Raw genomic sequence first — 26,527 nt, forward strand, 5'->3', positions numbered from 1 at the left:
AGATAGATAGATAGATAGATAGATAGATAGATAGATAGATAGATAGATAGATAGATAGATAGATAGAAGAGAGGGGGAAAGAGAGAGGGAGAGAGATGAGAGGTAATAGGCAAATAGTTAGATGATAGATGATAGATGATAGATAGACAGACAGACAGAGAGAATAGAAAGATTAGATAGATAGATAGATAGATAGATAGATAGATAGATAGATAGATAGGGATGGTGGGATGGAAGATAGATAGATATGGATGAATGGATGGATGGATGATGAGTGGACAGACGGACGGATGGACAGAGAAATTAAAAATTGCCGGGGGGGGGGGGAGAAGGGGGAAAGGCCTCAAAGTAAGGAAGGAACAGCCATCACGTCCCCATGGATTTCATAACTCAGATCCAACCAATCCAGCAGAGGGGAAGAGTTCTCCCGCCCATGGAAGCTCCGTATTTGATCTGCAGACAAGACGGTGTCCCACAGGGAGACTTCTCCCACCTCTCCTTCGAAAGCTTGGTTGGGGTCCAGCGAGCCCCCGTAGGAATCCTGATCCTGTCCCAGCATGATGATCAGATCCTTTTTGATCCGGTAACCCTGAGCGGCCACTTTACGGGGCAGGGGGATCCTGTTGAGCCACAGCTGGACGACGCCGGTGGACGAATCCCAGGCCAGGCACAGATCTTCCGCTTGGCCGCTGCTCCGTTTCTCGGACACCTTGAAAGTGACGGCTTGGTCACCCAGGATGACCTCGTAGCCATTGGGCACTTTGAAGAGGAGGATCTCGTTGTGGTGATCTCGGGAGGCGGCCGAGAAGAGGCTGAAATCTTGGGTCATTTCGGAGTAAAAACTCAGGCAGATGGTCAAGCGCTCCATTTCTTTATTTTGGCTGGGATTCAGGAGAACGTAGGAGCGGGCAGAGCGCTTTGGGAAGAGAAAGACCTGGTCCTCCATATCTGACGGGGAAGGAAGAGAGACCGTCCGTAAACGGAGAGGCGACAGGTAGACAAAGACACACACGCCCCTTGCGGGAGTTGAATGTAAGGTTATTATAGCTTTATCGATTAGCCTATAAGGTCAAGGTTCCCCTTGCACATCTGTGCTAGCCGTTCCCGACTCTAGGGGGCGACGCTCATCTCCGTTTCAAAGACGAAGAGCCAGCGCTGTCCGAAGACGTCTCTGTGGTCATGTGGCCGGCATGACTCAACGCCGAAGGCGCACGGAACGCTGTTCCCTTCCCACCAAAGGTGGCTCCTATTTTTCTACTTGCATTTTTTTACCTGCTTTCGAACTGCTAATTGGCAGAAGCTGGGACGAGTCACGGGAGCTCCCTCCGTTACGCGGCGCTGGGGATTCGAACCGCTGAGCTGCCGACCTTTCTAATCGACAAGCTCAATTGTGCCTTAGCCACTGAGCCACTGCGTCGTTTCCCCCCCCACCCCACTTATAACTTTGAACAATTGCTAAATGGATGGTCGTAATACTATCTGTAACTTATGCAAAAAGGAACAATGGATGGAAACTAACCGAGGAGAGAAGCGACCTGGAATTAAGGGGGAAACTTCCTAAGATTGACGACAATTAATCAGGGGAACGGCTTGCCACCAGAACTTGTGGGTGCTTCATCGCTGGAGGCCTTTAAGAAGAGATTGGATAGTCATTTGTCTGAAACGATCCAGAGTTTCCTGCTTGAGCAGGGGGTTGGACTAGACGACCTCCAAGGTCCCTTCCAGCTCTATTCTGATTGATCAATTGTTGATTGATCGATTGAAACCTAAATCTTGTTTCTGTCTGAGATGAGCAGAGGACCTTCCTTCTGGGGTGGTTATAAGACAGAATCCTTCAAATAGTTTTGGGCTCTACAGCAAGTGGATGACGTATAAGTTGAGTTTTGCCCCATTTTACGGCGTTCCTTGCCACGCTTCTCAAGCGAATCCCTGCTGGCGTGAAGTTAACCCCACGGCCGTTAAGCGAATCAGGCTTCCCCGATGACTTTGCTTGTCAGAAGGTCGCAAAAGGGGAATCCTGTGACCCGGGGAGACACTGCCACCGTCGTAAGTTCGATTCGGTTGCCAACCGTCTGAATTTTGACAACGTGGTCGCAAGTGTGAAAAAAATGGCCCTTCGAGTGACTTCAAACAGTTATTAAATGACGAAATATATATATATATCTCAGCCAAATTGGCTCCAGGAACCCTTTTCCTTGTCGGGGAAAACCGTCCTACCGAGCATTATTATCCTTCCTTTTTTTCCTCCACCGCGAAATTGGAAAGAGAGTCACCTGGCCAAGGGACCCACCCTCCCCTGCCAAATTTTCACTACAAATCCCATCCCTTCCTTCATGGGTCACTTACTTTTCGACGGCACGGCTTCCGTGAAGCAGGCGAGCAGCAGCAGGAAAAATACCTCCATTTTTGGGGTCTTTTTGGTAAGAAAGAGCCAGGCAATGGTATCTGTGTGTGTTTGTGTGTTGTGTGCGTGTGTGTACACACCCTGGTGTGCAAGAAGGGAAAATGCCAATCCCCCGTCTTCTTCCACCTGGAAACAGAACCAAAGTCCTGCGAATAATACTTTTGCATGCTGGGTTAATCAGTAAACGACGTCCCATGGGTGGGAAATTAAACCCCCCCGTTTTCCCTGGCTCAGGATTAGGGGCTTGGAGGTCTTTTGAGGTCTTGGTGGGAAAAGGACACACAAAACAAGGGCCAGAATCAATATTTGCTGCTTCCCTTCTTCCCACTTTGGAAGTTGATCATTTGTGAACAGGGAGGGAGTGAAGTAAGAGGGGAGCCGTCGAGTCGCCGGGTTTTAACGTAAATGATGAGTAACTGAGTTTAAACGGTCCGTCGTCAGGCAAAAGTGGAAAATAAGAAAAAAATAAAAATGAATAAAATGTTTTTTGTTAAATCATTAAAAATAATAAATAGATTAATTAAAAAGAAAACAGGAAACAAACTTGGGGGGGGGGGTGAAGCAGGCTCCAGGGACCACTGGAAGTCTGTTTTAAGTCCTGTCTTGAAGGCTGCTCCTGGTATGTTTCTAGTCCTCTTGAAGGCCATTCCTGATATTTTCCTAGTCCTTTTAAACATTCTTGTCCTCTTGAAGGTCGCTGATGGTATGATTCTAGTCCTGGTATGTTACTAGTCTTTCTGAAGGTCCCTCCTGGAATGTTTCTAGTCCTTTTGAAAATTCTTGTTCCCTTGAAGGTTGCTGATGGTATGATTCTAATCCTTGTATTTACTACTCCTCTTGAAGGTCCCTCCTGGAATGTTTCTAGTCCTCTTGAAGGTCCCTCCAGGAATGTTTCTAGTCCTCTTGAAGGTCCCTCCTGGAATGTTTCTAGTCCTTTTGAAAAATTGGCAAACCACCACTGGTTTCTAGTCCTCTTGAAGGTCCCTCCTGTAATATTTCTAGACCTTTTGAAATTTCTTGTCCTCTTGAAGGTCGCTCCTGGAATTTTCTACTCCTCTTGAAGGTCCCTCCTAGAATGTTTCTAGTCCTCTTGAAGGTCCCTCCTGGATTGTTTCCAGTCCTCTTGAAGGTGGCTCCTCTAATGTTTCTAGACCTCTTGAAGGACCCTCCTGGAGTGTTTCTAGTCCTCTTGAAGATCCCTCTTGTAATGTTTCTAGTCCTTTTGAAAAATTGGCAAACCACCACTGGTTTCTAGTCCTCTTGAAGGACCCTCCTGTAATGTTTCTAGACCTTTTGAAAATTCTTGTCCTCTTGAAGGTCCCTCCTGGAATGTTTCTAGTCCTCTTGAAGGTGGCTCCTCTAATGTTTCTAGACCTCTTGAAGGACCCTCCTGGAGTGTTTCTAGTCCTCTTGAAGGTCCCTCCTGTAATGTTTCTAGTCCTTTTGAAAATCCTTGTCCTCTTGAAAGTGCCTTCTGTTACAATTCTAGTCCTGGAATGTTTCTAGTCCTCTTGAAGGTCCCTCCTGGAATGTTTCTAGTCCTCTTGAAGGTGGCTCCTCTAATGTTTCTAGACCTCTTGAAGGACCATCCTGGAGTGTCCTCTTGTAGGTCCCTCCTGTAATGTTTCTAGTCCTTTTGAAAAATTGGCAAACCATCACTGGTTTCTAGTCCTCTTGAAGGACCCTCCTGTAATGTTTCTAGACCTTTTGAAAATTCTTGTCCTCTTGAAGGTCCCTCCTGGAATGTTTCTAGTCCTCTTGAAGGTGGCTCCTCTGTTTCTAGACCTCTTGAAGGACCCTCCTGGAGTATTTCTAGTCCTCTTGAAGGTCCCTCCTGTAATGTTTCTAGTCCTTTTGAAAATCCTTGTCCTCTTGAAAGTGCCTCCTGTTACAATTCTAGCCCTGGAATGTTTCTAGTCCTCTTGAAGTTTGCTCTCTATGACTGCTTGTGCAGGAGGGAGGATTACAAGAAAGCTACCTTCTCACAACATGCTCCAAACCGAAGGAATTGTTATTTGCCCTCTCCAAGAGGCCAAGCCAGGTTAGTTTGATGGAGGTTTTCTCCTCAAACCGAATCACGGACTGAATACCCGTGTTCAGCAAGGTGTGGCATGAAACCAGCCAAAATGGATTTTCCTCAGCAACTGTGGCAAGGAAGGTCGTAAAGCGTGGCCAAGCTTGCTTAACAAATGTCTTGCTTAGCAGCAGAAATGGCCTCAATAGTGGTTGTTAGTCAAGGACTATCATCGTAAGTCGAGGAATAATGGATGGAAACTAACCAAGGAGAGATTCAACCTGGAAATAAGGAGGAATTTCCTGACAGGGAGAACAATCCACCCGTGGAACAGAAGTTGCCTTCAGAGATTGTGGGAGCTTCGTCCCTGGAGGCTTTCAAGAAGAGACTGGACTGCCATTGGTCAGAAATGGTGCAGGGTCTCCTGCTTGGGCAGGGGGTTGGACTAGATGACCTCCAAGGTCCCTTCCAACTCTGTTAACCTGTTTATCTAAGAGGAGAACAGCCTCTAAATCGAGCTTTTTCCCTTTGGCGACGCTCCCTCCTTGCCTTCTGCGCTTTTAAGGGGAAGGAGAGCGGCGTTTCCAGACGCTCCCTTCCCCTTGTCTGCCCGCCGCTGGCGAGAGCCGCGTTCGACACGTGGGAATCCCCGGCCGGCTGGTTCCGGGGCAAAGCCAAGCACGTGGGAAGGCGGGCGTTTGGCACTTCCTTCTCTTGATCTCAGGTAGATCGGGGGTTCAGTGGAGTCCGAAGAGCAGCGACGGTCGGTTTTGTGCATGCTTGCAAAGCCAGACGGGGGGAAGTCGAGGGAGAATTAAGAGCTGGTGAGGAGGGGGGGCGTCAAAAGGGGGCTATCACTTGGGCTGAAGAGTGGGGCATGGGCAGCCCTTCCCGGGTCAGCGAGGGTCGTTTTGGAGGAAGTGCATTCGCACAACAGCTTCCCCCCCCCCCACGAGCGTTTATTTTTAGACAGTTTTGCAAGGTCGAAGCTGCAAAAAAAAAAACACGAGAGGTTATTATTTTGCTTTCTTCTCGCCTCGCCTGCAATTGCTGGGGTCGACCACAAGGGGGAGGCCGAACGCCAGAAAATTAACTAATTAATTCTTTCTTTCTTTCTTTCTCTCTCTTTCTTTCTTCCTTCCTTCCTCTATCTATCTATCTATCTATCTATCTATCTATCTGCCTATCTGCCTATTATCTCTCATCTCTTTTCTCCTTCCATCTCTCCCCCTCTCTTCTTTCTATCTATCTATCTCTATCTATCTATCTCTATCTATCTCTATCTATCTATCTATCTATCTATCTATCTATCTATCTATCTATCTATCTGCCTATCTGCCTATTATCTCTCATCTCTTTTCTCCTTCCATCTCTCCCCCTCTCTTCTTTCTATCTATCTATCTCTATCTATCTATCTATCTATATCTATCTATATCTATCTATCTATCTATCTATCTATCTATCTATCTATCTATCTATCTATCTATCTATCTATCTATCTATCTATCTATCTATCATCTATCTATCTTTATTTCTTTATTTCCTTTCTTGCTCTTTCTCTTTTCCTCATTCTTTCCTTCCTCCTTCATTCTCCCCCTTTTCCTTCCTTCCCCCCTCCCTCTCTCCTTTCTTTTTTACTCTTTAACATTTATTTCCCTTCCTTCTTCAAATGAGGAGTCCCAGCAGAACCTAGCTATCCATCTATGCAGGATGCTTTAATTTAAATTCTTGCACCCAGCAGAGGTTAGACTGGATGGCCTCAAGGATTCCTGATTGCTTCCTACTTTCTTTCATCATCTCTCTATCGCCTCCATCTCTCTTTCTTTATCATCATTCTGTTCTATTCCATTCTATTCGTCTACTATATTGTATTCTCTCTATTCCATTCCATTCTATTCTTTTATTCTATTCTACTCTATTTTTTATTCTATTCTTTAATTCTATTCTCTATTCTGTTCTATCTATTCCCTATTCTATTGTATTATCTATTCCTTAATTCTATTCTATTCCTCTATTCTATTTATTCTATATTCTATTCTATTCTCTCTATTCTAGTCTCTAGTCTCTATTCTATTCTATTCTTTAATTCTATTCTATTCTAATTTCTTGTCTATTCTCTATTCTATTATAGTCTAGTCTCTGTTCTATTCTATTCTAATTTCTAGTCTAGTCTCTGGTCTCTATTCTATTCTAGTCTGCTATTTAATTCTATTCTAATTTCTAGTCTAGTCTCTAGTCTATTCTATTCTAATTTCTATTCTAGTCTCTATTCTCTAGTCTAGTCTAGTCCCTATTATTTAATTCTATTCTAATTTCTATTCTAGTCTCTATTCTAATTTCTATTCTATTCTCTAGTCTAGTCTAGTCTAATTTCTATTCTACTCATCTCTACTCCACTCATTTTCTCTCTGTGGACTTCAATTCCCAGAATTCCCCAGCCAGCTTGCTTTCAGATGGGTGGACTTCAGCTCCCAGAGCTCCCTGGCTGGGGAATCCTGGGAGTTGAAGTCCGCCCATCTTAAAGTTAGCAAAAGTTTAGAAACACTTTCATACATATATTACTCTTCTTTCTAACTTTGCCCCCTTTCCGTGCAGTGCACCCAAATGCCTTACCAAGCCATAAATCCATCCTTCTTCTCCCTTCTGGCAGGACCCATGGCTTCCGCGCTGCCCCCCAATTTCTCTTGGGTCGTCTCAGGCCTGTTGGCTGGCCTGGCCATGCCCCGGCTCCCTGCTCACTACCAGTACATGCATGACCACGGGATCCGGCACCTGGTGTCGCTAACCGAGCGGAGCCCGCCTTACCACGATACCTGCCCGGGCATCCAAGTGCACCGTCTGCGCATTGCCGACTTCTGCTCTCCTTCGACTGAACAGATCCAGCGGTTTCTGCAGATTGTGGAAGATGCCAACACCAAGGGGGAGGTAAGGGGGTTTCGGTTATCTCCTTATGGGGATGTCACCCCTGCGAGGTAGGACAGTCCAAGAAACAGACATGGCAGAGATTTCTAAGAACGTTATAGTGCTTCTCAAATTGTTGGTTTTAAGATGGGTGGACTTCAACTCCCAGAATCCCCCAGTCAGCATGCTTTAAGATGGGTGGACTTCAACTCCCAGAATCCCCCAGCCGGCGTGTTTTAAGATGGGTGGACTTCAACTCCCAGAATCCCCCAGCCAGCGTGCTTTAAGATGGGTGGACTTCAACTCCCAGAATCCCTCAGTCAGCATGCTTTAAGATGGGTGGACTTCAACTCCCAGAATCCCTCAGTCAGCATGCTTTAAGATGGGTGGACTTCAACTCCCAGAATCCCCCAGGCAGCTTGCTTTAAGATGGGTGGACTTCAACTCCCAGAATCCCTCAGTCAGCATGCTTTAAGATGGGTGGACTTCAACTCCCAGACTCCCCCAGCCAGCATACTTTAAGATGGGTGGACTTCAACTCCCAGAATCCCTCAGTCAGCATGCTTTAAGATGGGTGGACTTCAACTCCCAGAATCCCTCAGTCAGCATGCTTTAAGATGGGTGGACTTCAACTCCCAGAATCCCTCAGTCAGCTTGCTTTAAGATGGGTGGACTTCAACTCCCAGACTATGAGCCACGGTGACTGGGGAATTCTGGGAGTTGAAGTTCACACCTTTAGGGTTTAAAGAACATTATTTTGGACAGTACAAATAGCCCCCGACTTACAATGATTCATTTAGCGACCGGTTTTATATTCATTTTTATTTTTATTTCTTTTTCGCCGTTTTGGCTTTTCTCTTTGCTTTTTTTTTCCTCTTTCTCTTTGCTGGCCTTCATTTTTATCTTCCTTTTTAAAAAAAAGTTATAAAGAAAATGACACTGAAAAAAAAAAAACAAAGACGCGTGTTTTTCCCTCCGCCAGGCCGTGGCTGTTCACTGTTTGCTGGGCTTCGGACGGACGGGAACCATGTTGGCGTGTTACCTTGCCAAGACCCACAAAATCAGCGGGGTGGACGCCATCCAAAAAATCCGCCAGCTGCGTCCGGGCTCCATTGAGACTCACGACCAGGAGAAGACCGTCGTCCAGTTCTACCAGCGTACAAAGTAGCGGCGGGAAAGGACAAGAACTTGCCCGTGAGAAAGAGCACGACGATTGTGTCTTTTTCGGCTCCTTTCTTGGGGAGGTGGTGGGAGGAGACACAAGCTGGCTTTAAAGAGTGGATCCAGCAGGGATCCAGTCCGAGTGGGATCCCAGACACACACACACACAAGTCAATTTATCGTATCTGTTGGTTCCCTTCGAGTTAGTTGAAGTTAACTTTCTCAAGAGCGAAGTGTTCACATTTCCGTTGCCGTTTTTGTAAATTACGAACTACACCCCACAGTTGAAAAAGAAGCGCCTGGCCAGGGGTGTGTTTGGACGGAGGAAAAGGAAAATATTGGGGGAGGAATGATTCAAGACCGTTCGGGGGGGAAAATCCTGGATTTTAAGGTTTAGAACGGGTCGGCAAACTTTTAACACTCAAAGAGCCATTTGGAACCGTTCCCCACACAAAAGAAAACACCGGGAGCCACAGAAACCCTTCCCGTGCCTAACTTTCCTGAGCGGCCACAAAACTAGCATATGTAGTTGAATTAAACTGTTCTGTTTTGTTCTAAAACTTTTCTTGGATTTATCCATGGTTGGGTCAAAAGTTCCATAAATCACATGCTGAGCTGGGTGTAGCACATTGGCGGTTGTGATGCATATTTTGAGCGACAGGGAGCTGCAGCAGAAGAATGAAAGAGCCACATCCAGCTCCAGAGATTCCTAGTTGGGAAGTTTCTGGTTAAGGATAGCCTTGACGATTAGGAGAAGCCATCCTAACAATAATAAAAAATATATATCAGATGGTGCTTCTGCCTGCCAGGTTATTTATTTATTTATTTGCAGGTTGTCCTCAATTTATAACCGTAATGAGGCTCACGGGTTGTTGCAGTCGTTAAGCGGGTCACCACGTGACAACGACCGATTTTGTGACCTTGGATGTGGAAAAAAAACAACAACGCAGTGGTTGTTAAATGAACAAGGGGGGCATTCAGTGATTTGTCCAATTTATTGACAACGGCTCTGAAAACCTACGACCGTTTTTCACCTCTATGACTGATGCAGTGATTTTGATCCTGGGATCGAAATTCATATGCTTGGCAACTGGTTCATAGTTATGATGGTCGCAGCATCCCGGTGTGTGTGTGTGTGTCACATGATCCTCTTTTGCGACCGTCCGACAAGCAATGGGGAAGCCTGATTCACTTAACGACCGTGTGACTAACTTAACAACTGCAGGGATTTGCTTAGTAACTGTGGCAAGAAAGGTCGTAAAACGGGGCGAAACTCACTTAACAAATGTCTCGCTTAGCAATGGAAACGGCCTCAATAGTTGTCGTAAGTCAAGGACTATCATAAGTCGAGGAAGAATGGATGGAAACTGAGCAAGGAGAGATTCAACCTGGAAATAAGGAGGAATTTCCTGACAGTGAAAACAATTAAACCGTGGAACAGAAGTTGCCTTTGGAAGTTGTGGGAGCTTCATCCCTGGAGGCTTTCAAGAAGAGACTGGACTGCCTTCTGTCCGAAATGGTGTAGGATCCCCTGCTTGGGAGGGGGGGTTGGACTAGATGACCTCCAAGGCCCCTTCCAACTCTGTTATCTATAAATTACAGAAAGAATATCCTGCTCTTCGCCTCCTAATCTAATGAAAACATTGCCCCACCCCACTCTCAAATTCACCCTTCAACTTCCAGGTCTGCTCATCCCCAGCCAGGATTATGGGCAAGGGTGCTCCTACCTAGAGGAACCCAGAGCGTTCCCACGCAAGGCCAGCCCCCCCACCCCCCCCACCCTTCCCCATCCCTGGGATCAAACCATTTCACGGGTGAAATCCCAGCCACAAAAGGGAACTGGGTGAATCTTCGTAGGGGATTAAAATCGGAGAAATTCTACACCCACCCAACCGCCCACCCCCAAGTAGAATTTCGCCCCCCCCTTCCCCTGAATTGTGGGGGGGGGATTCAGCTCTGGGAAGAATAAGCCTGTTTGCCACTCCACAGCTGGGTTTGCGTCATCGAGCCCTTCCCAACAGCTAAGAGCCCTTCCCAACAGCTAACGGACAGTTTGCAAGACAATTTGCTCTGAAGCTGTGTGTGTGTGTTTGTGTGTGTGTAAGACCCATTTAAAAAAAAAACAATGGGAGATAACGACTTTTTTTTTCTAAATGAAGATGACTGGGGGGTGGAGGGAGGAGGGTCTTGTAAGAAAGCACAATCATTCGTTTGTGCCTTTTTTGTGCAAAAGGGCCCATTGTTGCCTTCGGCGACGGAAATCTTTCCCACTCTACTCCTTCCCTTCCTACCTAGCAGGGTTGTGGTGCAGCCTCAGGGCACGGAGCAAAAAAAAACGGAGGAGATATTTAAAAAGAAGGGAAGAGGAGGGGAAAAAATAACACAGTTGTGATTATTGCTTGGATATTCCGGACCTAGCAATAGCAGTTAGACTTATATACCGCTTCATAGGGCTTTCAGCCCTCTCTAAGCGGTTTACAGACTCAGCATATGGCCCCCCCACAGTCTGGGTCCTCATTTCACCCACCTCGGAAGGATGGAAGGCTGAGTCAACCTTGAGCCGGTGAGATTCGAACCGCTGAACTGCAGATAAGAGTCAGCTGAAGTGGCCTGCAGTACTGCACCCTAACCACTGCACCACCTTGCCTCTAGGACCTGTTTTGCAGGGAGGGAGGGGGGATTTTAAGACCAGAAGTGTTGAGCCAGATGCCTCCTTGAAAACGTTCCTTAAATACACAGCCAAAAGGACAGGTTCAGGCCTCTGGGAATGGGGGGTGGGGGGAAATCATATTTAGTGTCTAACTATAAAGGTAAAGGTTCCCCTCACACATTATGTGCTAGCCGTTCCCGACTCTAGGGGGCGCTGCTCATCTCCGTTTCAAAGCCGGAGAGCCAGCGCTGTCCGAAGACGTCTCCGTGGTCATGTGGCCGGCATGACTCAACGCCGAAGGCCCACGGAACGCTGTTCCCTTCCCACCAAAAGTGGTTCCTATTTTCCTACTTGCATTTTTTACGCACTTTCGAACTGCTAGGTTGGCAGAAGCTGGGACAAGTCACGGGAGCTCACTCCGTTACGCGGCGCTCGGGATTTGAACTGCCAACCTTTCTGATTGACAAGCTCAGCATCTTATTATTTCTATTATATTTTAAAATCTTAGTTAGCTCTCCCAGGCAGAGACTGCTGGCCTCAAAAAACGGGAGGGAGGAAAGGAGAATTGGAGAAGGAAGGGAAGGAAGGGAGAATTGAATGAGGAGGTAGGAAGGAAAGAAGTAGAGAATTGGAAGGAAGAGGGAGGGAGGGTGGATGGGTGGGAGATTGGGGAGGGAGGGGGAGAAAAAGGGAAGGAAAAGAAAAAAAGGAAGGAAGGAGAATTGGAGAAGGGAGGAAAAGAAGGAAGGAAGAATTGGAAGAGGGAGAGTGAGTGGGAGATTGGGGAAGGAGGGAGAGAAAAATGGAAGGAAGAAAAAGAAAAAGGAAGGAGAATTGGAGAAGCGGGGCGGGAGAGAAAGAAAGAATTGGAAGAGGGAGAGAAAAGAAGGACAGAGGGAGGAATTGGAAGGGGAAAGGGGTGCGTGGGAGATTGAGGGAAGGGAGAGAAAAATGAAAGGAAAAGAAAAAAGGAAGGAAGGAGAATTGGAGTAGCAGGGAGGTAGAGAAGGAAAGAAGAAGAGAATTGGAAGAGGAAGAGGAAAGGAGGGAGAAAGGAAGGAAGGAGGAATTTTAAAGGGGAAGAGGGCGAGTGGGAGATTAGGGTGGGAGATAAAAGAAAGGAAGGGAAGAAAAAAGGGAGGTAGGAAAGATGGAAAAGTGGGGAAATAAGGGGAAGAAAGGAAACCGAAGGGAAAGAAAGACAATAAGGTGGGGTTTTTTTTTCCTTTTAATAAAAGTGGGACTTGTCTTAAGGAAAATAAATGACCAAATTTGCTTACAGCAATAACTATTGTGGACCAAGGGGGGCAGATTTGGCTCAAGGGGCCCCCCTGGGGCCAATCCTGCATTTTAGCCCTTCTGGAATCCAGAGGAGGGAGGGTGGCATGAATAAAACTCCAGTTCTTTTTTTCCCTGCTGTGAAAAATCCATCTTTGGGCCCAGCGGAGGGAAGGATCAAGTACCGGCAGGTGCCCCCCCAGCGCAGCCTCTCCGGGGAGGGATCCGATGTCTCCTGGGCAGAGACCTGGATTATCTTAAAAGCCCCTTCAAGCCGTATCTTGTTTCCTTCTCTCGGAGGTGCTGATTATAGAAGGGTGGAGGATTTTGGGGGGGGGATAATCTCGTCTTTTGGGATACCTGCAGGCCATGAATGTTGGCTTCCTGCCTCGGGAGGCTGGGGGGGGGGGTTGGGGGTTGGGAGGGCCCAAAAACGCAGGAAAGAGGGCTGGGTGGGATCGAGAAGCAACAGGTGGGGTATTAAGTGACTTCATTGTATGGCAACTTGGATTTGATCTTGGTGTAACTGTGGGGAGGGGATGCCACAGGGCCTGCTCTGGGAAGGAAGAGAGAGGAGAGAGGGGAAGGGAGGGAAGGAGGGAAAGAAAAGGGAAGGAAGGAAGAGAGAAAAGGGAAGGAAGGGAAAGAAAGGGAAATAAAAGAAAAGGGAAGGGAGGAAGATAAAGAAATGGGAAGGAAGGGAAAGAAAAAGGAAGAAAGGAAGGGAAAGAAAAGGGAAGGAAGGAAGAGAAAGAAAAGGGAAGGAAATAAAAGAAAAGGGAAGGAAGGAAGCGAAAGAAACGGGAGGGAAAGAAGGGAAAGAAAAGGGGAGGAAGGGAAAGGAAGGAAGGGAAAAAAGGGAAGGAAGATAAATGGGAAGGAAGGGAAAGAAAAAGGAAGAAAGAAAGGGAAAGAAAAGGGAAGGAAGGAAGAGAAAGAAAAGGGAAGGAAATAAAAGAAAAGGGAAGGAAGGAAGAGAAAGAAACGGGAGGGAAAGAAGGGAAAGAAAAGGGGAGGAAGGGAAAGGAAGGAAGGGAAAAAAGGGAAGGAAGATAAATGGGAAGGAAGGGAAAGAAAAAGGAAGAAAGGAAGGGAAAGAAAAGGGAAGGAAGGAAGGAGGAACAATGGAAGGAAAGAGAAGTGAGGGAGGAAAAGGGAAGGAAGGAAGGAAGAACAATGGAAGGAAAGAGGTGAGGGAGGAAAAGGGAAGGAAGGAAGGAAAAATGATGGAAGCAGATGCGAGGGAGGAAAAAAGGAGGGGGGAAGAAGGAAGGAAGGAAAGGAAGGGACAGGGAGGGTGAAAAAGGGTGTGGGTGGAAGGAAGGAGGGAAGGAAGAGAAGGAAAAGGGGAAGGAAGGAAGGACTACTGGACCTCAAGAAAATTGTGTGAGTTTTGCCTCAAATGAAAGGGCTCAACTCCCAGAATTCCCCACCCAAGCTTGCTTTTCAACCGCCGGTGACCCTTTTCATGTATATATTTATTTGTTGAATTCATGTACTTTGTCCGTTTTAACAAAACACCCCACTTCATTTAGCACCAGTCTTTCGCAACCTGAGCCATTTCCAAGTTTTTTTTTTGGGTGGGGAATTCTGGGAATTGAAGCCCACCTGTCTTAAAGTAGGGGGCTCAGTGGCTAAGTTGCTGACCTTGTCGATCAGAAAAAGGTCGGCAGTTTGGCGGTTCGAATCCCTAGCGCCGCGTAACGGAGTGAGCTCCCCGTTCCTCGTCCCAGCTTCTGCCAACCTAGCAGTTGAAAAGCAGGTGAAAAATACAAGTAGAAAAATAGGAACCACCTTTGGTGGGAAGGTAATAACAGTGTTCTGTGAGCCTTCGGCGTTGAGTCATGCTGGCCACATGACCACGGAGACGTCTTCGGACAGCGCTGGCTCTTCGGCTTTGAAACGGAGATGAGCACTGCCCCCTAGAGTCAGGAACAGCTAGCACATATGTACGAGGGGAGCCTTCACCTTTTACCTAAGCGGTTTACAGAGTCAGCCTCTTTCCCCCAACAATCTGGGTCCTCATTTTACCCACCTGGGAAGGATGGATTATCTTGACATCTTAAAGTTTGCCAAAGTTGAGAAAAAAGCACCGATTTAGTGGAACCGCTCTAGACTTTCTGCCCCACCCCTCCCGTGGGGAGAGAAAAAAACTACACCTCCCAGACACCTTTGCGACATTAAATCCCTCCCCCAGGTACCAAGACACGCCCCCCCTTTCCAGCTCCTCTTTTAAAGCACCCGTGTCCAGCCTTTGCCTGCCGGCGATTGGTGCATTCGGAAGGCGCAAGGAACGCTTTCGGGCAGGGGATTGGCCGTTGTCCCGGGCAACCAAGAGGCTGGGGAGTGGGAGGGGGGAGCAGCAGAGCGAAGCCCCCGCCCCTCCATTGTGTGGGAACTTTCCTCCCCGCACGCCCCCCCCCCCCCCCCGGACAGGAGTTTCCCACTTTGAGCGTCTGCTTGGTTTTCTAGCAAAGCGAAGTCGATCCGAATCGCGATTTGGAGCAGATGCAAAAAAGAGGATCGGATTTGCGCTTCGGAGCAGCCGCGGAGTAAATTGCACGGAGTGCAAGGGGAGAGAGAGAGAGAGAGAGAGCGCAGCGACCGGTCACCCGCGGGCGCCGCGTTGCAAAGCTTCGCGTCGCGCAAAGTTAGCCCTTAGCGGAGCCGTGGATGGCGGCGGGACGGGGGCTGTCCGGACCGGACCGAGAGCCCTGGCCGGGAGTGGGCATCTCCCGGCGGAGACGAGCAGGTAAGCATCCCGTTGCGGTCCGCTTCTCCCACCAGCAGCCCTGCGATCCTGATTCTCCCTGCGCTTCGTGTGAACCGGACCCGTGCAAAACCCGGTTATGCAAGGGGAACACGCGGGTTTCGCTTGAGCTTCGGGGTGGGGGCGGGCACGGCGTGGGTCTGATCCCGTGCGGGGCTAAACCGGGTTTAAGCGGCGCGTCCCACCGACGGGGGGAGGGAGATGAAAAGAAGGAGATCTGAGATTTTTCAGTGACTTGAAGAAGGATCGTAGCGTCCGCCTCAATAAGGACCAGTCTCTTGAAATGTTTCCCTGGGCTCAGGAAGCGCTCAGACCGCTTAAGCCGGACTCCTGGGTGGGTTGATTTCCCACGGAGCTATCAAGAAGAGCGGCGGGGAGGGTAGCCACGCACGTGGGTCCCCTATTTATCAGAGACACTGGGAGTATTTAGTCTATCTATCTATCTATCTATCTATCTATCTATCTATCTATCTATCTATCTAATTTTCCTATTCTATTCTTTCTATCTATATATCTAATCTTATTCTATCTATCTATCTATCTAATTTTCCTATTCTATTCTTTCTATCTATATCTAATCTTATTCTATCTAGCCTTTCTATCTATCTATTTATCTATCTATCTATCTATCTATCTATCTATCTATCTATCTATCTATCTAATTTTCCTATTCTATTCTTTCTATCTATCTATCTAATCCTATTCTATCTATCTATCTATCTATCTATCTAATTTTCCTATTCTATTCTTTCTATCTATATCTATCTATCTATCTAATCTTCCTATTCTTTCTATCTATCTATCTATCTAATTTTCCTATTCTATTCTTTCTATCTATCTATCTAATTTTCCTATTCTATTCTTTCTTTCTATCTATCTATCTAACTATCTATCTATCTAATCTTCTTATTCTATCTATATCTAATCTTCCTAGTCTATCTATCTATCTATCTATCTATCTATCTATCTATCTATCTATCTAATCTTCTTATTCTATCTATCTAATCTTATTCTATCTATCTATCTATCTATCTATCTATCTATCTATCTATCTATCTATCTATCTAATCTTCTTATTCTATCTATTTATCTATCTATCTAATTTTCCTATTCTATCTATCTATCTATCTATCTATCTATCTATCTATCTATCTATCTATCTATCTATCAAATTTGTATTTATTTACAATTTATTGTATCCCAAATGCTTGTTCACACAAACACATTCAGCTCAGTTTCTCCAATTTCTCTGCATTCTGCAGCCTGTTGCTTATTTGTTGCTTATTGTTAATTGTGTTTATTATTCAGTGTATCTACCTCGCTTAGCCAGAGCAACTTCGAGCTGCTTAGACTAGGTTAAAATCTTAAACAATAAAAGCATTAAAAGCATTTAGCCCTCAACCGTCCAAGGGGGGTGCTGCCTTTATAGGAGTCCTGCAAATAAATCTTGATTTATTTACTACAGTTGTGCCCCACTTGGCACATTTATTGCCAGTGCACCCCTGGGCCTATCTAAAGAGGTTGTGTGAATTGGCACCTCCAGAAATCTCCTATTTTCCTCCTCATGACGCCTCCCAGAAACCCTGGACTACAATTCCAATTGTTCTGTCCAACACCTCCAGCCAGGCCTGCTTTTTCCTAGGTTTAAAAACTCCCAGAAAAGGGACTAAGAGAGGATGGAGGGGGGAGGGTGAAATCCTGATTTTCAGGATCATTGTTTTGCAAAACAAAACTTAATATTATTATTTTTTTGCATTTGGAAATTGACCCAAGGAAGCGGAAGTTAATAATAAAAAAAATCCTGATTTTTCTGGACAATTGTTTTGCAAAACAAAACTTAATATATATATTATTATTTTTTGCATTTGGAAATTGACCCCAAGGAAGCGGAAGTTGGCACACCTTTTGAGCCTTTAATTTGAAAAGAAACATGAAATTTTCTCCTCCCGTTGCCAGCAGCCAGGAGAAACAGAATTATATTGAATTTTGTGGCCGGGGGTGTGTGTGAGATCGTCCCTCGAGGTAGGTGCTTGTTAGGGTCCCCCCCTCCCCTTAAAAGTGGGGTGGATTTTGTAGGGAATAAAATCACTTCTTGGGCAGCTATGGGAATTGGATAAAATAAAATACGTCTTTTTAAAAAGACCCCTCTGGTATCTTCTTGGCATCTAAAACATATATGTCTCCTTTTTGTTCATCCAAACTGGTTAAAAAAAAATTGAAGATGCAGAGAAGGGATAAAAAATGACCCAATCAAGTTTTAATTGGATGCTAAGTTTTTACTAAATCAAGTTGGATTTCATGGATGTTGCTGGACTTATTTTATAGCGGTGTGGTGCGGCTGCGGGAGTAAATGCTTGCTCTTTTGAGGGGGGAAAATGTCCTTTTTAAGTTTTGAAAAATAACTTAAAATTCAGACGAATCTTCCAAAGGAAATTCGCTTTAATTGCTAGAAAATTACATGGGGCGTTTTTATCTTGACGGTCATAATCGGCAAATAATGCGAATTTAATACGCAAAATAGCCAACCCCTGTTTTGGTCATCCTTAGTTGTGTTCTTAGCACTTTTGTTGTGAACTTAGAAGCAGGTACTTCTTAGTTGCGAAATGAGCACATGAAAAGTTTAAATTCTTGCTCTTTCTAGTGGTCAAAGGCTTGCTGGGAGGATGGTCCTTGAGAATTGCGGTCTTTCAAAACTGCGCGAGAAACTGTTGGCAAAATTTGCAAATTTATTTGCATTTCACCTGCCACGATTTGCCACTGATCCGGAAGCCCAGTCGCTCAACCTCGCCTACCTTGCAGGGTTCTTGTGAGGATAAAATAGACGTTAGAGGGTAGCTGGGACTGCTGGCCAGGTTAAGCTGCTTAAAGAGGCCTGTCCAGTTTTACAGAAGGATTTATTTGCGCTAATTGTCAAGCTGGGGCCAAGCCTATAATTGGATACTCTCATCTCTGCAGTTTAATCTGAATTTCCTGCCTTCTCTCTTAAAGGAATATCTTCTTTTTTTTTTTTAAGGGAGTGAAATCTCTTTTTCCCCAGCTGAGGCTAACGTTTTGCACTTTTCCTAGTGCAAAATGCTGCAAAAGGGGGCTAAATTCCTTTGATGTGTGTGTGTGTGCGTGCGTGCAGAGGTCAAAGAAGAGGAATTATCTCCTGTTTTTAATGGAGCTGAACTGCAGACAGGAAGAAAACACGGGAAAATAACCTCGTGATTGGCTTGTTTTTCTAAAGTTTAATGCAGCCAGCGATGGAGGCTGGACCAGATTTGCAGAAAGGTGGAGTTTTAAAAAACGGAAATGGAGCTTGAAGTAAAATTTAATTCAAACTGGCCTGTTGTTGTTAGTTGCAAAATCATGCCCGACCCATCACGACCCCATGGACCACGTTCCTCCAGGCCTTCCTGTCCTCTCCCATCCTCTGGAATCCATTAAATCTCACGCCGGCTGCTTCAGTGATTCCATCCAGCCACCTCCTTCTCTGCCATCCCCTTCTTCTTTTGCCCTCCATCGTTCCCAGCCTGAGGCTCTTCTCCAGGGAGTCCTTCTTCCTTCTCATCAGGTGGCCAAAGTCTTTGAGTTTCCTCTTCAGGATCTGGCCTTCTAAAGAGCAGCCAGGGTGGATCTCCTCTAGGACTGACCGGTTGGATGGCCTTGCAGTCCAAGGGACTCAATGCAGGAGTCTTCTCCAGCCACCAGAGTTCAAAGGCCTCCATTCTTTGGTGCTCAGCCTTCCTTATAGTCCAACCTTCACAGCCCTCCATTGCAACTGTCGAGAACTATCGTAGTGGTCGTAAGTTGAGGAATAATGGATGAAAAATGAGCAAGGAGAGATTCAACCTGGAAATAAGGAGAGGTTTTCTGACAGTGAGAACAATAAACCAAAGGAACAGAAGTTGGGAAGTTGTGGGAGCTTCATCACTGGAGGCTTTCATGAAGAGCCTGGACTCTTGTCAGAAATGGTGTAGGGTCTCCAGCTGGGGAAGTGGGGTTTGGACTAGATGACCTACAAGGTCCCTTCTAGCTTTGTTATTATTCTGTTATTCAGAAACTGTGGGAGCTTCATCCCTGGAGGCTTTCAAGAAGAGACTGGACTGCCATCTGTCAGAAACGATGCAGGGTCTCCTGCTTGGGCAGGGGGGGTGGGTTGGACTAGATGACCTCCAAGGTCCCTTCCAACTCTGTCAATCTGTTATCTATAAGGTGGTCCAACTTTAGGACACATGGACATCAATTCCCAGAATTCCTCATGCTGCCTGGGTTATTCTGGGAGTTGAAGTCCACAGGTCTTTAAAAGTTGCCAAGTTTGGGCATTCTTGGTTTAAAAGCCATTATTATTATTATTATTATTATTATTATTATTATACAATTGTATCACAGCGGCCAGTTGTTTCGCCGGATTTGGCATTGGTTACTAGTCGGGCCCCACCCAGGGGCCTAGGACGTCGTAACGTATTTTCGTAATATGCGTGCAGATCCAAGCAGTGCGGCTTTTTGCATTTGACTGATGGTGATTTTGTCAATTTTTAACTGTTTTAAATGTAACTCCAGTGCTTTTGGAATAGCACCCAGTGTGCCAATTACCACTGGAATTACCACTGCTGGTTTGTGCCATAGTCGTTGAATTTCGATTTTTAAGTCCTGGTATCTTGCGATTTTTTCATGTTCCTTCTCGGCGACCCTGCTATCACCTGGTATTATTATTATTATTATTAATAATAATTAGACTTATATACCGCTTCATAGGGCTTTCAGCCCTCTCTAAGCGGTTATTATTGTAGGAATATGGCCCAAGGACAGACAGAATCCTTTTGAAACGGTGAAAATGTTTAAATTTTAAAGCGTCTTTCCAAAACAAGGCGAAAGGACCATTTTACTTCTCCCGTACTGGGTTTTCTTCGGAACTAAAACAAGTTTACGAAAGATTTTTTTAAAAAGGGAGAGCCCGCCTCCATAAAGCCTTTTGTATAGAAGAGTCTCAATTTTCTTTCCTTTTGCAAACTTCGCTCTCAACAGGTCAATGCTGAAGGGGAAACCCCCCCCCCACCGAAAATGCTCCGGGATTCCCACCGACAGATCGGCGGGAGATGAAAAGCGGGGCTTGGGTGCCAGACGCTTCCCTGGCACCTCTGGAAGGCTGCGTTGAAAAGCCAGCAGCTTGGTGCGCGAGGACGGTGTGATTGTGGGCTGGCATCCTTCCCCTAGAGGCCGCTGCCCAAATATCCCACGCGCGGAGGGTCTCGGAAGAAGCGGTCGTCCCACGCAGCGCTGGGCCTGGGTAGCTGTGCTATGAATTGGTTGCTGAGGATTGTCTGCGTCAGCCTGGTCTACATCAGCCTTGCTGGAGGTAAGCTGGACGGGAGAGGGGCTGGGAATTCACCCAGGGACCCCTGCCGAAACTGAGGATAAAGTTGGGGTCGGCTTTTGCCGGTAACATGCAAGTAATTCTTAAAATGGAAGCCTCTTCCTCCCCTTAGAGCAGGGGAGGTCATTGCGGGCCGCATCAGGGAAGTGTTTGACCTTGGGGGTGGGGAGATGGAGTGGGCGTGGCCAGCTTGACATCACTCGTGTCGGGGGTACCTGTGGGGCGCCCAAGCACCCTGCCAGTGAAAACGGGCTCCCAAACTCTAGGAGCGGTCTGGAGGCTATGAATTCGGTCCTAGAGATGGATATTTCTCTCGCTGGGCACCATGAGAATATATCTGCGGAACACAAAACTCCGCATGGGCAACAGGGAAGGGCATCCAGCCAGTAAACACTCAGCTCCATTCAGTGGCCCAGACGCCACCCCGCAAGGGATTATGGGGTCATTAAAAGACAATGAGGATGATATAAAAGCTCAGTTTTCAGTCGTGATGACTTCCTGCCAACAAAAACAGTGCTGGGAGGGGGGCACATAGGCCTCCTGGGCCCCATTATCAGCCATGACAGCCTCCTCCAGCCCTCTGCCAGATCTAAGTACCCCGTAGCCCTTGAGTTTGACACCCCTGACTTAGAGGAATTTGGATACCGCCTTAACCCAAAAGGTTGCCCCCCCCCCCTAAAAAAGACTCGTGGAAGCCACTTCCTCCCCTTAGAGGAATTTTGATACTGCTTTGGTCCATGGATGTGGTGGCTCAGTGGCTAAGACGCTGAGCTAGTCCACCAGAAAGGTCGGCGGTTCGAATCCCTAGCGCCGCGTAACGGAGTGAGCTCCCCGTTCCTTGTCCCAGCTTCTGCCAACCTAGCATTTTGAAAGCAGGTAAAAAATGCAAGTAGAAAAATAGGAACCACCTTTGGTGGGAAGGGAACAGCATTCCATGCGGCTTCGGGAGTTGAGTCATACCGGCCACATGACCACGGAGACATCTTCGGACAGCGCTGGCTCTTCGGCTTTGGAACGGAGATGAGTACTGCCCCCTAGAGTCGTGAACAACTGGCACAGATGTGCAAGGGGAACTTTTACCTTTACCTTGATCCAAAAGCAAGCTCAGGGCAGCCTCCAAAAAATGAGGCAGAAAAACGGAAGCCTCAAAAAGGCTTCAGCGTGGCTGATCGCCCTCTCTCTCAATGTTATTCCCAGCAGGTAACAACAGCAAAGCCCAACCGCGCACGGTGGTTGGCCGCCAAGGAGAGAGCGCCCTTCTGCGCTGCAACCTGCTGAAGCCAGACGAGACGAATCCCCCGCTCTACGTCATTGAGTGGGTGCGATTCGGTTTCTTGCTTCCCATCTTCATCAAATTCGGGCTGTATTCCCCCCGGGTGGATCCAGATTACGTTGGTGAGTGAATTGAGGCAGAAGTTCAACTGGAAAAGCTTTCCCCTGGTCTGGGATGAGTGCCGCAGCATGGATGATGCCTGAGGGAGGGGAAATATTCATCGGTTTAGTTTTCATTGTCAGCGTTCCAAATATCATGCAGAATTAAATTAAGAGACCAAGGCAAAACTATCCTTCCAGCCCTCTCTAAGCGCTTTACAGAGTCAGCATATCACCCCCACAGTCTGGGTCCTCATTTCACCCACCTCGGAAGGATGGAAGGCTGAGTCAACCCTGAGCCGGTGAGATTTGAACCGCTGAACTGCAGATAACAGTCAGCTGAAGTGGCCTGCAGTACTGCACCCTAACCACTGCGCCACCTCGGCTCCCTAAATGAATGTTTGTAAGTCGATGACATGGTGGCTCAGTGGCTGAGACGCTGAGCTAGTCGATCAGAAAGGTCGGCCGTTCGACGGTTCAAATCCCTAGCACCGCATAAGGGAGTGAGCTCCCGTGACTTGTCCCAGCTTCTGCCAACCTACCAGTTGGAAAGCAGGTAAAAAATGCTGGTAGAAAAATTGGAACCACTTTGGTGGGAAGGGAACAGCGTTCCGTGCGCCTTCGCCGTTGAGTCACGCCGGCCACATGACCACGGAGAGGTCTTCGGACAGCGCTGGCTCTTCGGCTTTGAAACGGAGATGAGCACTGCCCCCTAGAGTCGGGAACGACTAGCACAGATGTGCGAGGTGAGGTGAACCTTTACCTTAAGTCGAGGTCTATCTAAACTTTTAACACCTTGTGTAAATACAACCAGAAGTTTGGAACTAACTGGTTAATAGTATCTTGGGACCACCATTGGCAGGAGTTTTAAACTCCCCGTGTCATTTCATTTCCAAAACATTTTCTTGTATTCTATTTTCGCTAATGCCTCTTTAATTCTGATGAAATGGTGGCAGCGAATCCTAGCAAACGCGCCTTCCCTTTTGAGTTCGGAAACGAAAGAACTTTCCTTCTGGATTCCTTCTGAAGCCCCATCGTAAAGTTATATAGCCATAAAGCAATTTAGTCAGTTCGTTCTGGAGGGCAAGAAGCAAAGTTCAACCCGGCTTTCGGCTTTCGTGTTCACACTGCAAAGCCTGCAAGATAAATTCAGAAAACCTGCAATAGCACCATTAAAATGACTCAAACTGTCTTTAGTTCTCGCCCGGCTGCACGGATGAATTAAAAAAACCATGCGTTTTAATTCGATTGGATTGCAAATTCGATTTATCTCTCTCTTTTTTTTTTTAGTAACCCAGGCATTTGAGAATCGTGGCTCTCTTTGCAAAGAGAAACGGCCCTTTAACCTGTAGACATTGGACTTGGCTTGCCCAGAAAGGGTGTGTGTTTGTGTTTGCAGATAGGTGTTGGCGATTTGGCCCTTATTTATCGATATATCATGGCAAGGTCGATTTTACGGGCAATGGAGCTTGAGGGCGTGTTTGTTTTGAGAAGTAGGGAAACCCAAGCAAAGAAGTATAAAATACTAGCTGAATATCTGTGCGAATCGGGATTGATAAATCGACACTTACAGCTTGAAAATTAATGAGTAGTTACTATCGGCCTCTCCTCTCCCCTTCTCTCCCTCAGGATTGCCCCACAGAGGCCTATCGTATCCCCTTCTCTCCCTCAGGCTGGCCCCATTGATCCTCTCCTCTCCACTTCTCTCCCTCAGGCTGGCCACATTGATCCTCTCCTCTCCACTTCTCTCCCTCAAGCTTGCCCCATAGAGGCTTCTCCTATCTTATCCCCTTCTCTCCCTCAGGCTGGTCCCATTGATCCTCTCATCTCCCCTTCTCTCCCTCAGGCTTGCCCCACAGAAGCTTCTCCTATCTTATCCCCTTCTCTCCCTCAGGCTGGCCCCATTGATCCTCTCCTCTCCCCTTCTCTCCCTCAGGCTTGCCCCACAGAAGCCTTACCTATCTTATCCCCTTCTCTCCCTCAGGCTGGCCCCATTGATCCTCTCCTCTCCCCTTCTCTCCCTCAGACTTGCCCCACAGAAGCCTCACCTATCTTATCCCCGTCTCTCCCTCAGGCTGGCCCCATTGATCCTCTCCTCTCCACTTCTCTCCCTCAGGCTTGCCCCACAGAGGCCTCGCCTATCTTATCCCCTTGTCTCCCTCAGACTAAGTTAGGGTCAGATCATTTTTTCAGGTGGGGAGGGGGAGTAGAATGTCTAAACTCCCAGCCCGTAAGCCAGACGAGGCACGCGCTGGTCACGCCCATGCCCAAGTGGTAGTTGGAACAGAGTTATTTCGGATGCGATGGGGAAGTGATTCTCAAATGAGTTGGGAAATTTCATAGGTTCTGCCAGGGAGGAAAAAAAGGCTTTTCCAGCATTCTCCGGAACATTCTGGCATTCTCCAGAATGTTCCGGCATTCTCTGAAATGTTTTTTTTTTCCAGGTCCTAGAATTTTGTTTTGTTTTTGAGGAAGCTTGTTGGGTGTTGTGTAGTGGTAATGACCAAAGTGACACAAGAACTGCCTCAGAAAACCTCTTGGGTGGTGGAGGTGGCCCCAAATGGCCGCCGTTTGGTCTTTCCCTCCCCCCCCTCCCTTTCTTTATCTCCTCTTGTGCTCTTTTCTTCGCTTCCTTTTTTCCGGGTCAGGGATTTTTAAGAGACGTCTCTGCCCGATTGTCTGGCCAACCTTTTGAACCCTTTTCTTCTCTTAAACAACCGAGGGTGGGAATCCTCCTCAGGATTGTCAGCTCTCCCCCCCACAGACTTGCTCAGACCGGTTGCCTATGAATATCTGGAAATTGTCCTGCTTTAATTGCTGCCGCCGCTGCTTTTTTCCTTCACGTTCTCCAAATACCTGCCAATTTGGTTTGGCCAACCCGAAATCTAGGCTGCGACAGGGGGTTTATTAAGCCAGACACGAGGTCGTGGTTTACAAGGAAGCAAGGCGGGGGAATCGGAAAATTCAGATTATAGCTTAGAGCTGGCTTCTCTTCAGAGAGTTTTGTCGGGGGTCCTTTGAAAATCCTAAACTAAGTTAGTTGGAGATTCAGTCTTTAGTGAAATCACCCTTCCTTCCTTCCTTCCTTCCTTCCTTCCTTCCTTCCTTCCTTCCTTCCTTCCTTCCTTCCTTCCACCTTGCTTTCCTTCCTTCCCTCCCTCATTTCTCTTTTCTTTCCTTCCTTCCTATGCAAACTTCCTTCCCCTCCCTTTCTTGCTTGCTCCCTTCTCCTTCCCTCCTTTTCTCATCCATTCCTTCCTCCTTCTCCATTTTCCTTCCTTCCTTCTTCCATTCATTCATTCCCTTTCTTCCTTCCTTCCTTCCCTCCTTCACTTCTCCTTTCTTTCCTTCCTTCCTTCCTGTCTATGCAAACTTCCTTCTCCTCCCTTTCTTGCTTCCTCCCTCCCCTTCCCTCCTTTTCTCATCCATTCCTTCCTTCCTTCTGCATTTTCCTTCCTTCTTCCATTCATTCTTTCCCTTTCTTTCTTCCTTCCTTCCCTCCTCCACTTCTCCTTTCTTTCTTTCCTTCCTTGCTTTCTATGCAAACTTCCTTCTCCTCCCTTCCTTTCTTCCTTCTCCCTCTCCTTCCTTTTCTCATCCATTCTTTCCTTCCTTCCATCTTCCATTCATTCATTGATTCATTCATTCCATCCCTTTCTACCTCCCCCCTATCTCTCTTCTTTCTTTCTTTCTTTCTTTCTTTCTTTCTTTCTTTCTTTCTTTCTTTCTTTTTTTCTTTCTTTCTTTCTTTCTTTCTTTCTTCCACTCAAACAATGTGATTCTGTAACTAGATTCAAAATAAGGGGAAAGCCCCCACCATATAACAAGAAACAAATACAGTATAAAAATCAAATGGAAAAAAAATGCTACATAACAATTAACAAATACAATATAAGAAAAATAAATTTTAAAAGGAATAAACTTGCCACCTAATAAGAAAGTACAATGTAAGGAAACAAAAAAGGGGGAACTGGAAACAAATGTAATACATAATTACCCATAACAACATGAAGGAGCATGAAGTTCCGATATGCTGTGTAAATGTAGTTTATGTCTAAGTTTCGTTTGTGTGTATTTTGTATGTTTGTAAATAAAATTATTAATATAAAAAAAATAACAACATGGGGATAACTAATATAGACAACTGATCTGCTCATATGTTGCTAATATTGTCAGGGCTGTAGACCCCTGAATAATAATTCCCTTTCTTTGCCCAAATATCTGCTTCCTAAGAAGAAGCATGCAAAGATATGAGAATATTAAATCTTGGCTTGCAGTTTAGACTACTGTATAAACAGAGGCGTTGTGTTTGATAAACAGGGTGGCAGCAAGCAGATAGGATAAAATTAAACGTATTTGTTTGTTCTTGATTGCCTGTGTACACACAAATGTGCACACACCCTCAAAATCAGGCCACAATTCGTCAGCACAGCTGAAGCTTAGAGAGCCCTCGCTCTGCTTCCTTAATTTACTTCCTTGATTTCGAATCCTTTTAAAGCAGCGTTTTTGATCGCTTGAAGATGAACGGACTTCAACTCCCAGTTGAGGAATTCTGGGAGTTGAAGTCCACGCCATTTTAGAGCCAATTACGTTGCCGCGATTGAAAACACGCTGCTTTC

At 46.5% G+C, this 26,527-nt stretch overlaps 3 protein-coding genes across 6 annotated transcripts in view; 2 read left to right on the forward strand and 1 right to left on the reverse strand.

The window, feature by feature from the left end:
- Positions 1–327: 327 nt before the first annotated feature.
- Positions 328–2,456, reverse strand: LOC148048724 (C-reactive protein-like). Its single transcript, XM_087703711.1, has 2 exons — positions 2,347–2,456; positions 328–948 (listed from the first exon to the last, which is right to left on the reverse strand). Exons 1-2 carry the CDS (start codon positions 2,402–2,404, stop codon positions 344–346), a joined length of 663 nt encoding a protein of 220 aa, XP_087559837.1. The 5' UTR covers positions 2,405–2,456; the 3' UTR covers positions 328–343.
- A 2,543-nt stretch (positions 2,457–4,999) lies between these two features.
- On the forward strand, positions 5,000–9,040 carry DUSP23 (dual specificity phosphatase 23). 3 transcript variants are annotated; one of them, XM_087705256.1, is made up of 3 exons: positions 5,000–5,142; positions 7,069–7,343; positions 8,302–9,040. In XM_087705256.1, exons 2-3 carry the CDS (start codon positions 7,074–7,076, stop codon positions 8,485–8,487), a joined length of 456 nt encoding a protein of 151 aa, XP_087561382.1. In that variant the 5' UTR covers positions 5,000–5,142; positions 7,069–7,073; the 3' UTR covers positions 8,488–9,040. The 3 variants fall into 3 exon arrangements, with proteins under 3 accessions (XP_087561382.1, XP_087561383.1, XP_087561384.1); XM_087705257.1 differs by having other exon boundaries at positions 5,131–5,181; XM_087705258.1 differs by lacking the exon at positions 5,000–5,142 and adding an exon at positions 5,408–5,430.
- Positions 9,041–14,843: 5,803 nt separating this feature from the next.
- Positions 14,844–26,527, forward strand: part of IGSF9 (immunoglobulin superfamily member 9) — a 42,988-nt gene continuing 31,304 nt past the window's right edge. Inside the window, exons 1-3 of one of the 2 annotated variants that reach the window (XM_087705260.1) lie at positions 14,844–15,160; positions 20,189–20,519; positions 21,735–21,932. In XM_087705260.1, coding sequence (XP_087561386.1) covers positions 20,462–20,519; positions 21,735–21,932 — 256 coding nt within the window. In that variant the 5' untranslated portion in view covers positions 14,844–15,160; positions 20,189–20,461. The remainder of the gene's footprint in view (positions 15,161–20,188; positions 20,520–21,734; positions 21,933–26,527) is intronic. The other variant, XM_087705261.1, reaches the window with a different exon arrangement.

This window comes from Thamnophis sirtalis, unplaced genomic scaffold (assembly GCF_051295495.1).
Source record: "Thamnophis sirtalis isolate CommonGarterSnake01/CBP01778 unplaced genomic scaffold, rThaSir2_p1.2 scaffold_2, whole genome shotgun sequence".
NCBI classification, from domain to species: domain Eukaryota; kingdom Metazoa; phylum Chordata; class Lepidosauria; order Squamata; family Natricidae; genus Thamnophis; species Thamnophis sirtalis.

Coding starts and splice junctions, on each gene's coding strand:
- LOC148048724 (XM_087703711.1), bottom strand. CDS start 2,404: ATGGAGGTATTTTTCCTGCTGCTGCTCGCCTGCTTCACGGAAGCCGTG. Junction 949..2,346: donor GGAAGCCGTGCCGTCGAAAA/GTAAGTGACCCA, acceptor CTTCCCCGTCAG/ATATGGAGGACCAGGTCTTT.
- DUSP23 (XM_087705256.1), top strand. CDS start 7,074: ATGGCTTCCGCGCTGCCCCCCAATTTCTCTTGGGTCGTCTCAGGCCTG. Junction 7,344..8,301: donor ATGCCAACACCAAGGGGGAG/GTAAGGGGGTTT, acceptor TCCCTCCGCCAG/GCCGTGGCTGTTCACTGTTT.